This window comes from Sabethes cyaneus, chromosome 2 (assembly GCF_943734655.1).
Source record: "Sabethes cyaneus chromosome 2, idSabCyanKW18_F2, whole genome shotgun sequence".
NCBI lineage: Eukaryota > Metazoa > Arthropoda > Insecta > Diptera > Culicidae > Sabethes > Sabethes cyaneus.
The window spans coordinates 181,961,509-181,980,729 of NC_071354.1; the positions used below are offsets into that span (position 1 = coordinate 181,961,509).

General features: G+C 42.6%; 2 protein-coding genes across 2 annotated transcripts in view; one reads left to right on the top strand and one right to left on the bottom strand.

The window, feature by feature from the left end:
• Nucleotides 1–19,221, top strand: part of LOC128737532 (acireductone dioxygenase) — a 389,037-nt gene that overhangs the window by 141,427 nt on the left and 228,389 nt on the right. The gene's annotated exons all lie outside the window — the stretch shown is intronic.
• The window catches only part of LOC128737517 (myosin heavy chain, non-muscle), an 80,282-nt gene continuing 67,674 nt past the window's right edge, over nt 6,614–19,221 (bottom strand). Inside the window, exons 5-13 of the mRNA XM_053832174.1 lie at nt 16,633–16,656; nt 14,885–14,977; nt 12,086–14,825; nt 11,714–12,018; nt 11,090–11,444; nt 10,620–11,029; nt 9,495–10,556; nt 9,268–9,431; nt 6,614–7,923 (exon numbers count right to left, since the gene is read on the bottom strand). Of these exons, the coding sequence (XP_053688149.1) occupies nt 7,818–7,923; nt 9,268–9,431; nt 9,495–10,556; nt 10,620–11,029; nt 11,090–11,444; nt 11,714–12,018; nt 12,086–14,825; nt 14,885–14,977; nt 16,633–16,656 (5,259 nt within the window). The 3' untranslated portion in view covers nt 6,614–7,817. The remainder of the gene's footprint in view (nt 7,924–9,267; nt 9,432–9,494; nt 10,557–10,619; nt 11,030–11,089; nt 11,445–11,713; nt 12,019–12,085; nt 14,826–14,884; nt 14,978–16,632; nt 16,657–19,221) is intronic.

Here is a 19,221-nt window from a genome sequence, read left to right on the forward strand (position 1 = left end):
ACAGCATTTTTGACATTTCCCTAAAACATCGCACGTTTTCTTTCCGCGCGTTCACGGTAAAGTTAAAGGAATGCACGAAAAGAAAACGTTCGATGTATTATAGAAATGTCAAAAATGCCGTTCAAACACTACGAACACGTCCGCCATTATGGCTCGTAAAAAGCTGGATACGGCCTATTATGAGCAAAGTCGCGCCGTATCGCATAGTCGCGTGCACTCTGAGGCGCCTTTATGGCACTCTGCAAATGAGCGATAAACGATACGCCAGTATATAGGCAAGTCGTGTGCGCCGCCTCACAGCTTCGTGTGCCTCAGAGGTATATATTTTCGAGTTAAATTTTTCGACCAAATTCGAGTATGACCAGGCGCGCCATCTATAAGCAAATAGAGTAAAAAGCTGGGAAATAACCCAAGTCCGATCGATTTGCTACTTGGCGTTAGGCCTATTGAGCAGTAGGGTTGTTGCTTTCGCTATAGACCAAATCAAGGTGACGTCATCTGGCAGATACTGGCGCCCTTGTTTACAAACAGACCACAGAGTCCAAAAAAGTTTCAGCTGTTTAAACGGCAAGTTTGTTGTTTAAACCGAGTTTAAACAGCATTATGACTAAATTTGAAAGCCATTATGCCTGTAAAATGATAAAAAACACGCTACATTCGCTATAAACGGAAAGGAAAGTTTTCCAAAATGTAAACAAGGGCGCCAGTATCTGTCAATTGACGGTATGATGGTTTGGTCTATTTGCCCTAACTGGACTCGAAAAAAATCTCTACGAAAAGTGGGAACTGCGAACGATTCTATAGACCAAATCAAGTATAATCAATATATATAGAATGCCAGTGTCGCTGGTGTTTCATGGATATTTTGGTGGCAAACATGTTGCTGGTTCGTGTCTTGGATACGGGAACTACATTGTCAAATTGCCCAATAGAAAATTTTCCTGCCGACGAAATACCCCAAAACGACTAAATCGGGTGATTTATCCTACGTGATTTACGGAAAAGCAGAAGAATTTTTTATTGGGTTGCCTTTTTAGTTTGACAATCAGATTCCCGTTTCGAATCGATCACTCACACATATGCGCATACAGTGTAAATACGTAATTTTCAAATGTGTGATGTTTACCACGAGCACTGCAGCGACACTGGCATTCTATATATATTGATTCAACTCCAAATCATCATACCGTCAATTGACAGATACTGGCGCCCTTGTTTACATTTTAGAAAACTTTCCTTTCCGTTTATAGCGAATGTAGCGTGTTTTTCAACATTTTACAGGCATAATGGCTTTTAGATTTAGTCCTAATGCTGTTTAAACTCGGTTTAAACAACAAACTTGCTGTTTAAACAGTTGAAACTTTTTTGGATTCTGCGGTCTGTTTGTAAACAAGGGCGCCAGTATCTGCCAGATGACGTCATCTTGATTTGGTCTATAAGGGGTAGTGCGTGTATAGACCGGCACTCCTAGAATTTTATTAGAAAGCATTAATTGTGTTTTTAAGGTGAAATTAGTCGTCAGCGATTCTGCCAATTTCAAAAGCAGTTTTTTTGTTTGAAACAAAAGTTCTGTTCATGAAAATATATTTGAAGTGTTCAGATTCGAAAGAAGAATGCAGTATTTACAATTTTACGAACGAAACTCCGCTTTTGGGCCCAAAAACTGCTTCCAAAATTGTTAAGCTTTCTTAACTACATATAATCCAAATAATCAACGACGTATTAGATATTATCATATTTCATTTGGTAGTGTTTGCCGCCCAGTCAGCTTCGATGGTACGATACTGATCTACAGTGACGGGCACAATTTCGCTAATTTGCTAATTACCTACGCTAAATTCTGATTAGAGAGTTAACGTTTTCGCTAAATTTGGAGTGCCTATGTTAGCGAAACTGTTAGCTTCGCTAAAAATAAACCGTTGAGATCGCTAAGGTTGCATGAAAATTAGAAATGCATTGGTCAGAAATAATGTCACACATGTCGGCATGTTGTTCAGCTCTTTCGTGGCGTTGGTTTTTCCGTTTTGGCTACGAATTTATTCGCCCAAATATGCTCTATTATTTGCATCTGGATGACGCTGGGAGGGTTGGAAGTATCAGTACAACGATTATCTTTAGCCGGTCCATCTCCGCCAGTAATCTCCCCGTTCACCGCAAGCCCCGAAGGAAAGGATAGCGGCTTGGACATTCCAATCTCGCTGATCGTCAGGTACAGAAGGGCTTTCTTTAGGAACCTGGTGCGGGGATATATTTGACGCCATCGCGTAGGTGTGGGCTGGTGGGGCGTAATGTATCCATTGCTTTGTCAGTCATTGCCGTCCAACATCAAGTAGGTCTTGTCATCCTTCGCCGGAAAGCTATTTTTCACCAGCACCTTCAACCGTAATTGCCTTCTGCATCCACATGAAAATGTTGATTTTGGTGAGATACTTCTTCACCGATTGGCGGTGCGGAAGGATCTCCAGAAGGGAGAGGATGTTGTATGTGCTGGATCGGCTATATCCAGTGGACACGAAGTGCATCACAATGTCCAACTTCTTCACTCCGGGCTGCAGCTGGCAGTACGAACAAAGCGTCAAGTGTAATGGCTTGACTGTTTCCGTCATAACTGCGACAAATGGATTCGCATCACTCCACAGGTAACTAATAAGCATTTAAGTTGCCTTAAATGCTACTTAAATGCTATTTTGCAAAATATGCGGCTATTATACTGCTAGCCCTCTTATAGTGCTGACAATGCTTATTTGCAGCTAGTTACCGACAAGAAGAATTTAAATAGAATTGTGGATGCCAATTTACAGCAGTTATGCAGTCAAAAAGCTGATAAACAGCAACCTGCAGTATAAAACGCCAGGGATGCTAATTAACGATTGATTTACTGCTTATACTAATGCTTATTGGTTACCTGGGTAGTTGACTGGGTAACCTCATGAATAATCTCTAAAATCAGTTAATATTTTATGCATATGGGAGAATTACTGGGAGAATTGAAGCAGAGAATTACTGCTTCAAAAAAGTTATTTTGCTCTTAGTTTTACATTAAAAATGGGGAATTGCTTGCTTTAAAACGCTGTATCTCGGGATCGGCAAAGGATACCTCGGGGTGATAAGGGATCGGCAAAGAATACCTCGGGGCGACAATCGAGGGAATGTCCGATCCGTACCAATTTTTAGAATTTTACTTTCTGACCAAAAACGAACAACCTGGCAAAATTTGGTTCAAATCCGTGAAGGACGATTACACGCAACTTTTTCTCGGTCACTTGGCATGGAATGATCTTGCTGGGGGCGCCTTTGTCTCTCAGTAACTTGTACATCTGTTTTTGTAACGAAAATTCTCATAATTCAAGAAAAAAACTCTTTTTTTCATTTGAATGTGTCTACTCCCTTTGTCAATTCCCCTCAAGTTGCCGCTTGGCTCATGTTGTAAAATTCATCTTCTTCTCGGTAATTCCTATAAATGGACGCAAAGCCGTTTTACGTTTTTGAACCTCCCCCTTCCTAATGGCTACCATATTCCCCCTTTCAGAAATCCAGCAACTTGTACAACTGCTATCGGTCCAAATTTGGGTGGAACGCACCCGTTTACCTATTTTAATCCCCCTGCGCTGATTCTTTTATGCCAAAAAACATATGTTTGACAAACGACGTTTGATGAAAAACAGTCCAGAAGCTTTCTTTTGGATGGTAAATGGTTGAATAATGCGCTCCAGAACTACCACGAAGTTCCACAGCCTCTTATTTAGCAACTCCTATCTCTACCTACTCGTGGTACCATCCGGGATACGTTCCTTTGTGGAAATCGGACAACTGGCGGAAACCAGGGTCGTATGCGGACAGAGAAGGTGGCACTCATGCGAAGGCTGAGTGTAAACTCTGCGCCTGCAAATGACGGAACTCGGTAGAAGCATGTTCGATGAACTTGAAAATACTGAGAACCTGAGCAGAGGGTCCAAAGCCCCCAAAGGAGGATGGTTTTAATAGCTGTTATCCATGGCTAAAAGCAAAAACATGAATGAACCCCGAATCCAAGGTGTCATGCGACACGTGCCGAGGGATGAATGGGGGGGGGTTCTATAAATACTCAGCCTCAAACGGAGCCTGTGGAGTACCAGAGCGCCCTCCACAGTAATCAGCCCTTACCGCATCATGAGGGGCTCTGATGCGGCGGACTTTTCTTTCCCCTCAACTCGTGGGATTCTATATGAACAATCAAAATAATAAGACATTTACCCTTATTCTGCGAGGCGAGTGACGTGACTATGTTGCAGTCACCGCGAATCAGGTGACAATTGTCACCTAGGTGACTCGCCTTGTCACTTAGGTGACAAGGGTTTCTTAGCTAGGTGACACGAGTGTCACTTAGGTGACTCGACTCGCCGTGGCGAGTCACCCAAGTGACAATTGTCGTATTGAGTCATGTGACTCGCAGAATAAGGGTGATTACCTTCAGTGAGCGCGGACGGATTAGATAATCCGTTCACAAGAGGTGATATCCAGAGATCTCCGCCGATGGATACCAGTAGAAGCGTCAGCGAAAAGGGGAACGGCACACCTGTCGCTCCAACTGCATCTACGCCGGACGCAGCAATGAACGGCCCGTCGCTAATAAAAGCAGTGACAGGTAAGAGAGACATGCTACCAAGAGTGGCAGCGGCGTCTCATCAGCTCGATGCCATTATCAAGTTCGTGGCAGGTCGCAGCACCTTCGCGAAGGACTTGAAAGAAAGTGCTGCGACGAAGGAGCACAGCGAACTCGAACTTCCCCGGGCCCGATGGTAACAAGAACATGGTCGGCCTCCCAGCCTAACATCCAAAGTAACGTGAGCGACGGCGGTTTAGAGGTCGGGGAGGAAGTGACGGTTACGAACGAGAAACTCATTGAGATCGCTAAATCCCTAAAGGTGAGCAAAGCACCGGGCCAGACGGAATCCCGAATATGGCCATTAAAGCGGCTATGTTAGAGGCTCCCGAGTTATTCGGGGCAGTAATGAGTAGATGTCTGGAAGCTGGCCACTTCCCGGACAGATGGAAGCGACAGAACCTCGTGCTGTTGCCGAAGCCGGGAAAACCTCCGGGTGTCCCCTCGTCATATAGGCCGATCTGTTTGCTCGATACTGCCGGTAAGGCGCTGGAGAGGGTTATCCTTAACAGACTCGTACAGTACACGGAGGGTACAAACGGTCTGTCAAGGAACCAATTCGGCTTCCGAAAAGGCAAATCTATGGTGGATGCCATCTTGCCTGTCACTAAGACAGCCGAGGTGGAAATCCAGCGCAAGAGGACAGGTATCCGTTATTGCGCAGTTGTCACGCTTGACGTGAGAAATGCGTTTAATAGCGCTAGCTGGGACTCCATAGCCAACTGGCTTCGGAAAGTCCAAGTGCCGGTGTCGCTGTACAGGATTCTGCAAAATTATTTCCAGAATCGTGTGCTATGCTACAAACACAGAGGAAAGTGCGTTCTAATCACCGCAGGGGTTCCGCAAGGTTCCATACTGGCCCCGGTGTTGTGGAACGTCATGTATGACGAGGTGTTGAAGCTAAAACCCCCGGTAGGGGTGATGATAGTTGGCTTTGCGGACGACATCACCTTGGAAGTCTACGGTGAATCTATCAGAGAGGTTGAGTTGACGGCTGCCCACTCTATAAGCATTGTTGAAGATTGGATGCGATCCAGGAAACTAGAGCTAGTGCATCATAAAACGGAGGTTATCGTGGTGAACAACCGCAAGTCGGTACAGCAAGCAAATATCAGCAACGGGGACTGCACTATTTCGTCATCGCGGTCCTTAAAACTTCTGGGAATCATGGTCGACGACAAGCTCAAAGTCGGGAGCCACGTCGACTATGCCTGCAAGAAGGCTTCCACAGCTATTTCGGCATTGTCTCGTATGATGTTTAATAGCTCTGCGGTATATGGCAGCAAGCGAAGGTTATTAGCCAACGTGGTCCAGTCCATACTGAGGTATGGCGGACCGGTGTGGTCATCGGCGTTAGGTACCAAAAGCTATCTAGCCAAGCTGGAAAGCACCTATCGTCTCATGTGCTTGAGAGTGGCGAGTGCGTATGACTCGATGACCACATGGCAGCGGGCAAGGTCTAATTCCACAAAAGGTCGGTGGACACATCGACTTATCCCGGAACTATCCGGGTGGATTAACAGGCGCCACGGCGAATTTAACTTCCACCTGACACAGATTCTGTCAGGGCATGGTTGTTTCAGATAGTATCTGCACAAGTTTGGGCATGCGGAGTCCCCCGCAGGCGCGAAAAGCAACATGATCGCTGTGAGCGGACAGGACACTACTCCGGGTAACTTAGTCCAAAGGATGTGTTCCAGCTCGGACGTCTGGGGAGCGGTCAATGTGGCAGCTACCGTATGAATAAAACAGTTTGCTTTGCTTTTCCCGTCTACATTTTATGGGAGCGTTTGCTCTAACTCTTTTATTCATACGGCCTATTGAGTGGTTATTGTCATTTCAGATTATCTACTTCACTTCACTTCAGTTCACAGTCACAAAACTCGCTACAGAAGGTTGAGTAGACCAAAGAGGTGGAATGTGTGTATGTCATCTAAGTATGGATAGTAGCGTAGGGGGTATTTTGTTTTGTTTTATCAGCAATATTTTTTTTATTCAACGGTTCTGATTTCAACTAGAGGTTTCCCTTCTTGTTAATCAATAGTATATAATAAAAAAGCGAAGTTTACTTCTTAGGCAGCTACAGATTTTTTCGCTTGTTTGATTCGTTTCCTCTGAACAAACTAAACATGGAATTATTTTCTTGAAATGTGGCGTACTTTTGCAATGCGTGTGTATGTATGCATGTGTCTGTGTGTTTTTCTGAAGAGTTTTTAATCGGAATCAAACGAGAGTGGGATAGTTATGTTGAAACTTAATCATATTTACGACAAAAAAAAGTGAAGAATGGATTTTTTAATAATATTCATTAAAAACAATAAATTTTCGTAACATATATAAACGAATCTAAATGCTGCGCAGTTTATTTGTTATGATTTTTCCTCTCGCATTTTGATAGTATAAAAACATCCTGCATCCATTCTACTTTGCTAAAAATGTATTTATTTTAGTCCTACTCGTCCGTCTCGCTCGCCGTCTTCGAGCTTCATCATCTTCTCATCAGCTTTAATTCTGTTTTATTCGAATACTAACATTGCTTTGTGTGGCTCAATGAACGTAGATTTGATACATGCTGTAGTAGGTTAGAGTGTGTGTTTGTGAACTGGTAGTTGGAGTTTGCTTATTTGTTGATTTCCTGTTCATTTATTATTTTCTTACTTTTTTTTAACTCAGGAAATTGTTATTCACTTATTCACTAAATACGGGTTTTTTGCTGCACTTTTCAACCTACTCATTTGTGGGAGCTTCTACAATCCGACTGCTATTTCATATCTTGATTCTAAATATATGCAAATAGGGGAAAACGGAAAACTTTTCTGTGCTTCACTTCACATTTCGTAACCAGGATGCGAAGCATAGGAAAGCTTTATTACAACAATGAAGGTTTTATTCGCGTCATCGAATCGGTTGTTCATTCACACATTCACGTAAAGTTTTTTGTTGATTTTATTGATTTTTTTTAGATAAAAACGACACTCGTTCTCGTTCGCTCATTTCGCGCGATTCTGCTGCTACTGCTGCTGCTGCTGCTTGCTTGCTTTGACGGCTGGCCTATTCTGACTAAAACAATTCCAAAAATGATTCGTCGTTTAATTACGCACTCCTGTAATTCCCCTGTTGACCACTCACTTCACTAGTAGTAGTTGGATAGATATTTGGAAGACGTGATCGTCGGTCAGTTACTGTTGTCTTCGCCATCGAGTGATTCATCCTGGACGATGGAGTCATTCTCGCGCTTCGGCGTGGTCAATCTGGATGAACTTACACCGATGCCGCCGCGTCTACAAAAGGGAACCGGAAAAATGTGCGATGTAGCGCGATTGTGTGCGATTTAACATTTTCGCTGTTATGCTTAGTTTGGGGGGCGAAAAATTCTGATAAGAAACAAACACGCCTGGAAGTGTGGATAGGTTATGACAAACAGCACACACGGTGGTTATGCCATTCGGAACCAGGGCGAATTAATGAGTTTGAATAGTGATTTTGGAATCATCGTTCCGATGTAAATAACTAATACGGGTTAATTGGAAAAACGGTTAAACAAAGCGCCAAGACGGAAAAGTAAAACGTAAAAGTGATACAAAATCTATTTGCTAAGTATAAAACACGAACATGAAATTTCGTCAATTGTGTCATTCTGCTAAACGCTCTATTGAGATCTTCTGCGAATGAAGAAGCATCACAGAATTTGATTAATTGCTTAAAAAAAATAAACTTCACGAGTTAAATCTGTGGAATTTTGTACTGAATTTAGACGGAAATTTTTACAATAGAACCCTTTATTTCATTACTCTCTTCTATAATTTCTTTCGTCTATTGTAAAGATTTCCTTTATAAAAGAATCAACAGGCATTCCGTAAAACTTCGGATAACAATAAACACACGAAAAACTATTTCTAACAACAAAGGTTGTGCTCTGATCGCCAAACGTGTCATCCTCATCGAAAAGGGTCTCACAAGTCAAGTGTTTTAGGGATTAGAAAGAGCAATCTCAATGCAATGGCACATGCACAGGGGTTATAGGGAAAAACATCATTCTAGAGTGGATTTTCCAAATGGAAAAGTAACACGTTGCGTGTCAAAGTAAGCTCAAAGTAAGTGTTAAAAGACTAGATAAACTCTTGGTCCATTCAGAAAGAAAGGTTGTGTGTTATCATAAAGTAAATATGCACAAAAAGAAACACTTCATGGATTGGATGTGGTTGGGCGCAGCAGTAATTAATAAAGTTAGACAGTGTGGTAACGAAAACCGCGGTTGCTTCTGCTGCATGATTCACGTAACACTAACAAGCGGACCTAGTACCTATATGTTACCTTTGTTTGCGGAAAACGTCACAGCTTTGAGGTTCGAAATATTTTACAGCCTTGAAAGAACAATACTATAGCTTGAGCTACTACGCAGGTTTTGTAGCATTGAAAGAGAAAACCCTAAACACAGACCGGACAGATATGCTTTCACGTGGTTCTTTTTTTGCTTTGATGAGCCAAATGTTGGGCACAATTTCAATCTTTTCTTGAACTGTTGATACACGGTTTGTTTGCAAAAGTTGGGCGAAATAAAATATTAGATAATGCTTGATTTTCTGACGGATTCAAAACTCGTTATGCCATTAAAACAATCTTACCTAATTTTTGTCTTGAGCGAATTAACTTCACGCGAAAGCGCATCATGGCTTTCGATCATGTCTTCGTAGTCACGCAGCGCCTTGCGTTTCTGAGTCTTTTCCTTCTGTATTTCCTCTTCCGCCTCATCCAAGTTTCGTTTCAGAATCTTCATGCGGTTGTTCATCTGCACAGAATGATAAGAAATAATCATTAAAATTAGTTTTACATGAACACGCTTTGAGGTTACCTTTTCGATCTGCTCTTTGTACTGATCAGCGTGTCTTCGCTCATCTTCGATGTTCATTGTAAGCTCCTTGATCTTCTTTTCGAGCTTGCGGTTGGACTTTTGAACCGCAAGCCTTTCCTTGGCTTCATTTTCCAACTGCTCCTCAAGGTTGACAATTTTACCCTCCAAACTTGCCATGGCTGCTTTCACCTTCGTGCGCTGTGCAGTTTCTAGTTCCGATAGTTTAGCTCTCAGTTCCTTGTTCTGACGTTCGAGACCTGTTTTAACGTTCTCGTATTTCTGGGAGTTGCCCTTTTCAGCCTGCAGCTCGGTCGACAGCTGATCGATCTGTAGTTGTGCCTTACGGAGCCGGTCGACATGCAGTTCGTTCTGAGATTGTTCGTCTTCAAGTTCCTCTTCCAAGCCGGCGATTCGTAACTCTAGCCGTCGCTTTTCGTCTATCATCAGTGAACCCTTGTTTGAGTTGGAGTTGATTTCTTCCAACAATTCATCGCGTTCGGCTTCTGCCGCTCGTCTGGCACGTTCTGAGCTAGCAAAGTCTTCCGACAGTTGCATTACTTCGGCTTCCAAAGCCTTTACTTTACGCTCTGATTCTTTACTGACTGCAGCCAACTCCTCCTTAGCGGCTTTAGCTTCCTCTGCATCCCGAATGGCATCTTTTACTTGCGCTTGTAGCTTCTTGGCCTGTTTAAGAGCATCTTCCTTGATTTTGTTGTTCATTTCTAGAGTCGCCTCAATGTCCTTAAGGTCACCTTCGAGTTTCTTCTTAGCTGCACCGGCAGCCGCTCGCTGTTTGCGCTCTTCGTCCAATTCGGTTTCCAAGTCTCGGAGAGCCTTAACCAAACCTCGCCGTTTCTCTTCCGATTGTTCTTCTTTTGCTTGAACATCTCGCTCAAACTGTGCACGCAGAGCTTGCATGTTAACCTCCAGCCGTAGCTTGGCGTCTTCCGTGAGCTGCAGGTCGTCTTCCAGTTCCTCATTTTGTGCCTTCAATTCAGCCAGCTGACTTTCCAGAGCACGCTTAGCTTTTTCCAGCTCATGAACATTCTTGTCGGCTGTACCCTGTTGTAATTAATTCAAATATTAACTAATGTTATAAATTATGTACAAAAAAAACAGACAAACCTGTGTATTAGCCAACTCATCTAGCTCGTTTTGCAGGGCTTTGCGTTTGACTTCCAGATCGTCAATCTTTTCGTACGCTTCGTCCAGCTCTCTCGTCAGCGATAGAACCTTGGTTTCCTTTTCACGGGCTTCCCGTTCGGCTGCATCCCGTTCCTGGGCATGCTGTTCGCTGACTGCTTTCTCCTCGGCCAACACCTTATCGAAATTCTTCTGTTTCTTCTCCAGCTCAAGTACCTTGGTGCGTTGGGTTTCCAATTCGATGGTAGCATCTTCCAACTCAGACTGGATCTTCTTTTTGCTCTTGTCCAAGCGATCGTTCGTGGCTTGCAGCTCCTGAATCTGCCGCTGAAGAACTTCGAGGTCTTTGTTCATCTTTTTCTTGGACTCTTCAAGCTCCTTAGCAAGGTCAGCTGTGATTTGAAAAACAATTAATCAAATTATTGCAACACAATCATTTAGAAAAAACTTACAATCTTCCTCTGAACGTTTCTTCATATCCTGAATGGTGAAGTTCAATTCGGCCAACTTCTTTTCGTAGTTCTTCTTTGCCTCTTCGTCCTCTTCCAGCTGTTCCTGGAGTGCCTCCTTTTCGCTCTCCAACTGTCGCAGTTTGGAGCTAAGAGCCAACTTCTGGCGGGTTTCCTCCTCCAGCAACTGTTGGGCTTCCGTTAGCTGACTCTCCATGTTACTAGCACTCTTGATAGCAGCGGAGGCCTTGAGCTCGGCTGTGTCCAACTGCTGGGTGATAACATCGGTCTCCTGCTGCAGCTTGCTAACTTTCTCCTGTAGTTCGACCCGTGCACGATCTACTTCGGCCAGTTTAACCTTTTGGAAGAAGAGATAGATTAGTTGCACCAACAAGCGGGCACGCGCCACGAATAGTCGCATTCGGAAACGAAACAGTACATGCAAATACTCAACTTGATCCTATGTGCATACGGTGGGATCAGACCCACAAAATAAAATTTAATCAACGAAAAAACCGTTTGATTGCATGCATGAGAAATTAAGTGAAACTCATAAAAATTAAGTTAAATTGATCGAAAAAACACCATCGCAAAAAAAAATTAACGCAATTTGCGCCGGTTACTGACCTGCAGTTCGGCAACCTGTGATTCCGCTTGCTTCCGACGGCGATCGTTTTCCTGTCGCGACTGGTTTACGTTTCGCAAATCGGTAGCCAAATCGGCGTTCTCCGCTTCCAAGGTTTGCTTCGCCTTCTCCAGGCTGGCCTTTAGTTTTTTCATATTTTCCATCTGCTCGTTGATAGACGAAAGCTCCTGAGCGTGTTTATGGCGTGTGTCGGACATTAGACCTTCATGATTGGCGGCTTCATCTTCCAAGGTTTTCTTCAGTGTGGCAACCTCTTGCTCGCGCTTGGAGCGCAACTCTTGTTGAGCTGTACGAAAAGGAGAGAAAAGATATCTATAACAATTGGATTCGAAAATCTAATCAAGCGAACTTACCGGCAGTGGTGTCCAACGAGTCCAGTAGCTCATTCTTGAGTGCTTCCAGTTCTTCGTTCAAATCGCGCTTCTGTTTTTCGGCCTTCGAACGAGCCAGCTTCTCCGCTTCCAAGTCCTCCTGTATCTCCGCCAGCTGGGACTCCAACTCACGCTGTACTTTCTGGGCGCCAGCCTTTGCGGCCGATTCTTCATCGACACGTACCAGGGCCTGAGCAAGTTCCTCCTCGCGTTTGAACAATGCCTGGCGCATTTCTTCGATTTGCATACCGCGCTCGTTGATCTGCTCCTTCAAATCGGCGACTTCGGTTTCGATTTTTCGCTTCGAGCGGTCCGATTCTTGACGCTGCTGGTGGTCCTTGAGCAAGCGTTCCTCCAGTTCGGCGATGGTAGACTCATGTTTCGCTTTCAGCTTGGCGAGATGTTTGGCTTTCTCTTCTTCTTCGGCAAGAGTTTGCGATAAGTCGTTGGCACGTTCTTCGAGAATTTTCTTCTCCTTGAGAAGCTTCGAATTCTGGTCCTCGGTTAGGGCGATGTCTTCTTCCATCTTTTTTAGTTTTCCGTCCAGCTGAACTTTTTCGAGTTGCAACTTTTGACGGGCAGCTTCCTCTTCCTCGAGTTGTTCCTCCAAGTCCTGGATGTTAATTTGGAGCTTCTTCTTTTCGCTGGTTAAGGCATTGACGCGTTCTTCTTCCTCTTCGATGCGAGCTTCCAGATCTTGCATTAGCTCTTCCAGTTCTTGTTTACGGGCGGCTAAGCGAGCTCGGCCTTCTTCTGCCTCGGCACACAATTCGATTTCGGCTTGCAGTTGCTCGGCCAAATGTGTTTTTTCCTCCAGCACTACCTGGAATTTCTTTTCGTATTCCTGGGAGCTCTTGGATAAGTTATCCAACTTATCGCGAATCTGGCGCAGTTCGTCTTCTTTCTGCACAAGTTTTTCCTCCTGTTTGGTAACTTCGAGCAGTGGTTTGACCTTGGTATACAATCTCCACCACTGCCAATTGCGCAGTTTCAGATAGGCAGCACAGTTTCTTTGAATGATACGAATGGCATTCAGCTGCTGTAGACGTTTCTGGTAGTTACGACGGGCCAGGAAACCTCGGCAGTATGCTTGGAAGTTTACAATCAAATCAGTGATTTTGTAATCACGCTCCTCTTCGAGGTGAGCTAGCACTCCAGCGCGGAAGAATATCTTCGACTGTCCTATCCGATACAAATTGTTGTCCAGTTCGAGGGCTTTAATCATCTGCTCGCAAGCCCTCTTACCGTCCATGAAACCTTTCGGGATGACATTCGGAGTGAGCAATTCGTAGCGCTGACGGAACTCTTGGAAGGGAATACGATTTGGGAAACCTTGTCGACAAATACGAATACCTTCGAGAACACCGTTACACCGGAGTTGATCCAAAACAAGCGGAGCATCGATTTTTCCTGCACGCTTTTCGTGATTCGGAATGATACACCGAACAAAGTTCGGATTGGTATTGCGTAGCGTATCCATCAGTTTGGCCAGCTGTTCCTTGTACAGATGGGACACGGTTCGGAACATACCTTTGCGTGTCCTGGCGCCAAACTGAGTATCAGTCAGAGCTTGCTGAGCCATTCCGACAATCTCGGCATCCTTCCAGATTTGAACCACAAACGGATCTTGCGATCCCTGCAGCAGCGATACGATGTTTTCGTTCAACGGATCCATGTTCTTCATCAACCACTTCGTTGCTGAGTAATCGACTTTGCCCGCATAGTGTACCACGGCAAAATCAGCAACGCCACGGAAATCGGTCTTCATAAATTTAGGATGCATTGTGTGAGCTGTTGCTAACTTCTCTACGAATGTTTTATCGGTTGCTTTAGGGAACCAGCATTCTTCGTCCAACAGTGCCATGATACCACCCGGCTTATCAATCAGGTCAATAGTGGGCTGCAGATCAAGTCCGAAATCGATAAACTTCCACTCAATACCTTCCCGCTGATATTCCTCTTGCTCAAGAATGAACATAGTGTGATTAAACAACTGTTGCAACTTTTCGTTCGTGTAGTTAATGCACAATTGTTCGAACGAGTTCAGTTCGAAGATTTCAAAACCAGCCATATCAAGAATACCGATAAAGGAAGCTCCCTGACGTTTGGTTCTATCCAACGATCGGTTGATTCGATTCACCAACCACTTGAACATCTTTTCGTAGCAAGCCTTAGCGATGGCTTCCACTGCAAACTCGACTTGCTCCTTCGTTTGTGCCTTGGTGACAAAGTCCCGGCCCACCTTGATTCGCGGTGTCAGGAATGCCTTGGTCATATCCGTAACACTCAGCCCCAACAGGTGAGCGATCTTTTGTGCGACAGTGTTATCCGGCAGGGTGGCCTGATCGGAGCTGCGCTCCTGTTTGAATTTCATCGAACCAAACAGCAGCACCGCGCTAACGATACGGAAGATCGAATTGAAATCGTCCTCTGTCATGCCCATAATGTGCATACTCTTGACAGTGGCCTGAAATTCCATATGATCGTCCACGCCGGGCACCGGCAGGTTTCCGTTCGACAGGAACGGATACGTTTTCATATCGTCCAGGATGAATTTGTCGCGCTGCTCGGGCGAAGCTCCCGCCAGCAGCTGGTAGAATATGTGGAATGTACGTTCATCTTTCGCTTGGCGAATGGCACGGGATTTCTCCAGCAAATACGTTTCGATGTTGGCACCGGAAATGTACCCGGAGGCGTCGAAGTTTATCCGAATGAATTTACCCTACAAGTAATGGAGAAAGTTAATCAAGTTTGCCAACGGCTTTTTAATGGAATGCTTACAAAACGTGACGAATTATCGTTCTTAACGGTTTTGGCATTACCGAAGGCTTCCAGGATCGGGTTTGCCTGTAGCAGCTGTTGTTCTAGTTCTCCCTGCATCGAGGAACGGTGACGTGTTTACGATCCAGAGTCAGAAGAAAGTGATGCAAACGTTGAAAGAAAAGTAATTATTAGTGTGGAATTATATAGGATATTCAAGCATATTTCCATTTATTTTTCCTATACAGATGCAAAAGTTACATTAAAAAAGACAGATCAATTCCACGTGTCGAAGAGATTATTTTACCATAAACCACAGTGTCAATCGATTTTTTTTCTTACAAGCTAACATTCAGTATTGGTGAAACTAGTAGAAGAATTTGTTATGGGATTTAAATCTACAATAAATACATATCAGAGCATGTAACTTATGGAGTGCAGATTTGTTTGTAACAAAACTACTCAAGCAGTGCTAGTTGTTAGAACGAATCAATTTGATAGACATGTCAAATTTGCGCGTAGTTTTTTTGTCATTCAATTTTTTTATGCACTATTAAAAGCATTTGCAACATCACTAAGCGAAGCATTTATTTTGCTTCCAAAGCCGTGACCTTCTCTTTAGTGCCAACATAATTCGCAGTCGACTATTATAACAGTTAGTGTACAGGATAATTACAAGGCTAGTGCAATAATTACGTAATTATTGAGGTAATTTTTAACTTTTCATCGAAATGATTTTTTGGTTACCAAGAGAATGAGTTTACTTTTTGTTTTGCAAATTATATATTAAAGGTTAAAAAAATTAAATAAAATGATGACATAATAAAGGCAGTGACCACTTTACTTCAGATTCCAGAGGTTAGTGAGGTAACAAGGCAACCTTTGATGTTCAATAAACTTATCTGTCAAAGAGTTTAAAAAAGCAAACTTCCTATTAGTGCATTACAAATTACTGTTTAGAACAATCCATGAAAGTTATGCTTTGTGTCAAAGTGTGATAAAATTAGCATACCGAAAGGGAAAAATTTACGAATTAGCGCACCGGTAATCTTAATGCTGTAATACTGTATAGCATTACCACTCACTGTTATTCATCTAGGTAAGATCAGAAACACAGAAAAACAAAACTAACAGGCGCAGTAGTGAACTAACCAGGTCTACAAAAGCTTAACGGGAACAAAAAACTACTAAAATGATCATTCTAGCAAACAACCAAATTAAGATACATTACCGATAGGCTTGATGAGTGACCACCCTGTCGGTTTTAGCGGGTTCGGTTGGTTTTGGTTTAATTTGGGCCGTGAGCAGAGTAGTAGCAGAATAGTGTAAAGTAGTGCGCGTTTTTTTTTTGGTTTTGTTTTGCATTGATCATTATTGGGGTTATTTTTGTTTATGTTTGTTTTGTTGTTCAAGTTTAGGTACGTTAATTTTGGCGCCGCAACGGAAGCGAAGGTTTGTTGTTGTTGTTTGGTTTTTATCGAACAATAGTAGGGTCGATTTGTTGGTTGGTGTCGATATACGATTTCGGCCGACACGCGCGTTGGTTAGATTACGCACATACATTCAGATGGGTTGATATGGTGAGATATGGCGATCGCGCAGATGTATGTGTGTTTAAACGATTTGTGATAAATTTTGATTTGATTGCAACGGAGAATGCCAGGAAAAAATTGAGATTAAGATAAGATATGATTAGTGGTTGGCTTTATTTTGCTGAATTGATTATCACGAATTAATTCATGGACAAATGTAAAGAAAAATATACTTACGATAATAAGTGCTGGTGATGGTGCCTGCTCACGTACCAATCGTAACCCGCGTCGTGGTAGTAGTGATGATAGGAGTAGTAGAAGATATATAGTGGTAGTAAGGTGGTCGAATGTTCAAACCACATACAACAGGTTTTGTGATGCACACACCATACGAGGAATGATTGATATTGTTGCAGGTTTATCAAAATAAAACAGGTACAACATAGTATAGCAAACAACAGCAGATGTGCAGGAAGAGGGTTTCGGTTTTTATAGGCAGTTGATGGTTGTGGTGTATGTGCGGTAGCAGCGTGGTTCAGGATAAAATATGAAATTAAAAAGAAAAACGTAGGGAAACAGAGCCCAAATCGTACGATTAGAAGGAAACATATCTACAAAGAGTAAATTATTTTTACAGTCAAATTAGTCTTAAAGCTATCAATCAAGAAGGCTGCCCTACTGGCTAAACTAAACTAAATAGCAATCTGCATATGATTCGGTTTATGAGAATGTTATTCCAACCTTTTCGGATTTTCGAATATTGTACATACACAGCAGTTTCGTAGTAACAGTAGCTTAAACTAAGCCTCGTGCAGCGAACTAGAGTTTACAATCATACATTCTAAAGCGAATTATCTGACTACGTAAGAGAAGGCAATTAACTGAAATTCCCGTTATTTTTTCAGTAACCACTTCCGATACCCTGCGAATTTTTTTCCCAGATTTTCATTCCTAGCATCAATATCGTTATCGGGATATCTGTCTTCACTCTTACTAGCTGCTAACCAAGATATCATTTCTGGTTTGATTCATACTTAACCTCACTACGACTAGAGAGTGAGTAGTGAAAACTGTCAGTGTTTTTTGGACGTATTTAATTAAAAATGGATTAATCACAGATGTGTCTGCATATTTTTCGTTTAGCGTGTACTCAGGTATCACAGCTTGCGAGCTTATTTTGCGTTTTTATTCATTTAATAATCGTGTAATCACGGACGAAAAAGAAAATTTGTGTTAAGTCTGTCTAGCGATGCAAGGAGACCGGCACTAGGAAAATACTCCCAAACCTGGCCGTAACCGCACTGTAAAGACACACTGAAAGCCATCAAACGAGTAAGAGAGCGAATTCGACAGAAACCAGATCAGTGTGGACGTAAGATGGCCCAGGAACTGGGAATTTCGCAGTCAATAATGAAGCATATTTTGAACGATGGCGTTCGATTGATTCTATACAAAAAAAAAACAACGAGTGCACCGTTTGACTGAAAAATAATATTCCTGTTTCAGGATCACCACAACCAACAAAAAGATCGGATATAGGCCGCACATTTTTCTGGTATTCTTCGGGACAAACCGACTGTTCAAAGGTTGCAGAACATTTCCAGGATGATCGTATGAGGATTCTTCTCCAAAAATTGGGAAGTTCAATTACTGTTTATTGATCCTGGTGTTAACATCAACACTAAATATTACATTTTTAGGAACCATTCGCTTCCCATCGTCAAAAAACACTGCAAGAATGGTGCCGTACTGCTTCCAGCAAGATTCTGTACCGTCTCACCAGGCGAAAGCTGCACAAGTTTGGAGTGGGGACAATCTTCCGGATTTTATTTCTTCGAAAGAGTGGCCTGGCTCTTCGCTTGATTTGAATCCTCTCGACTTCTATGCATTTGATTACATGCTAGGCAAACTAGGGAGCACCAAACGATTGCCTGTAGATACTTTCAAGCAACGTTTGGAGAAGATTTGTGGATGAAAAGCCTCAGGATATCGTGCCTGTCAGCTGTAACGCTTTTCATCAACGTTTGCTACTGGTAATTAAAGCAAAAAGAGAAAGATTTGAATTGGATTAATTTAATGGGACACTAAAAATTATGACAAAACCATTTTTTTTTATTTCAGATTTTGATTCTGCAGTCTTTTCCGCTTAATATTTTGATACTAAATTTGTAATGATCCGACCACGGTAAGTGATCGAAAAACGATCATGCACATAAGCATTCCAGTGCGGCGTGGAACAACTTCAGCGGAATTAAACGCCTCTCCTGGAAAACCACGATTTTCAAACTTTATGTACCTTTTTCTCAGAAACTACACAACGTATTGGAACAAACTTTTTTTTATTTTGTTGGTAGTAACTTGGCAAAGACTTTTATAACTTTTGAGGTTAATAAACGAAACACAACCAGAGGAAAAAGAAAAAGAAGACAAAATTTAATTTTTCAGGTATCTATTTTTCTTCCTTTTCATTTTTCTCAAGCTGTGGTTTGTTTATGAAACTGAAAAGTTATAAAAGTCTTTGCCAAGCTACTACCAACAAAACAAAAAAAAAAGTTTATTCCAATACGTTGTGTAGTTTCTGAGAAAAAGGTACATAAAGTTTTAAAATTATGGTTTTTCAGGAGCGGCGTTTTATTCCATAGAGGTTGTTCCACGCCGCACTGGAATGCTTATGTATATAATCGTTTTTCGGCCACTTCCCGTGGTCGGATCATTACAAAATTAGTATCAAAATAAGCGGAAAAGACTGCAGAATTAATATCTGAAATAAAGAAATAATGAGCTTTTCAAAAATTTTAGTTGTTTATGTCCCCTTAACTGACATCG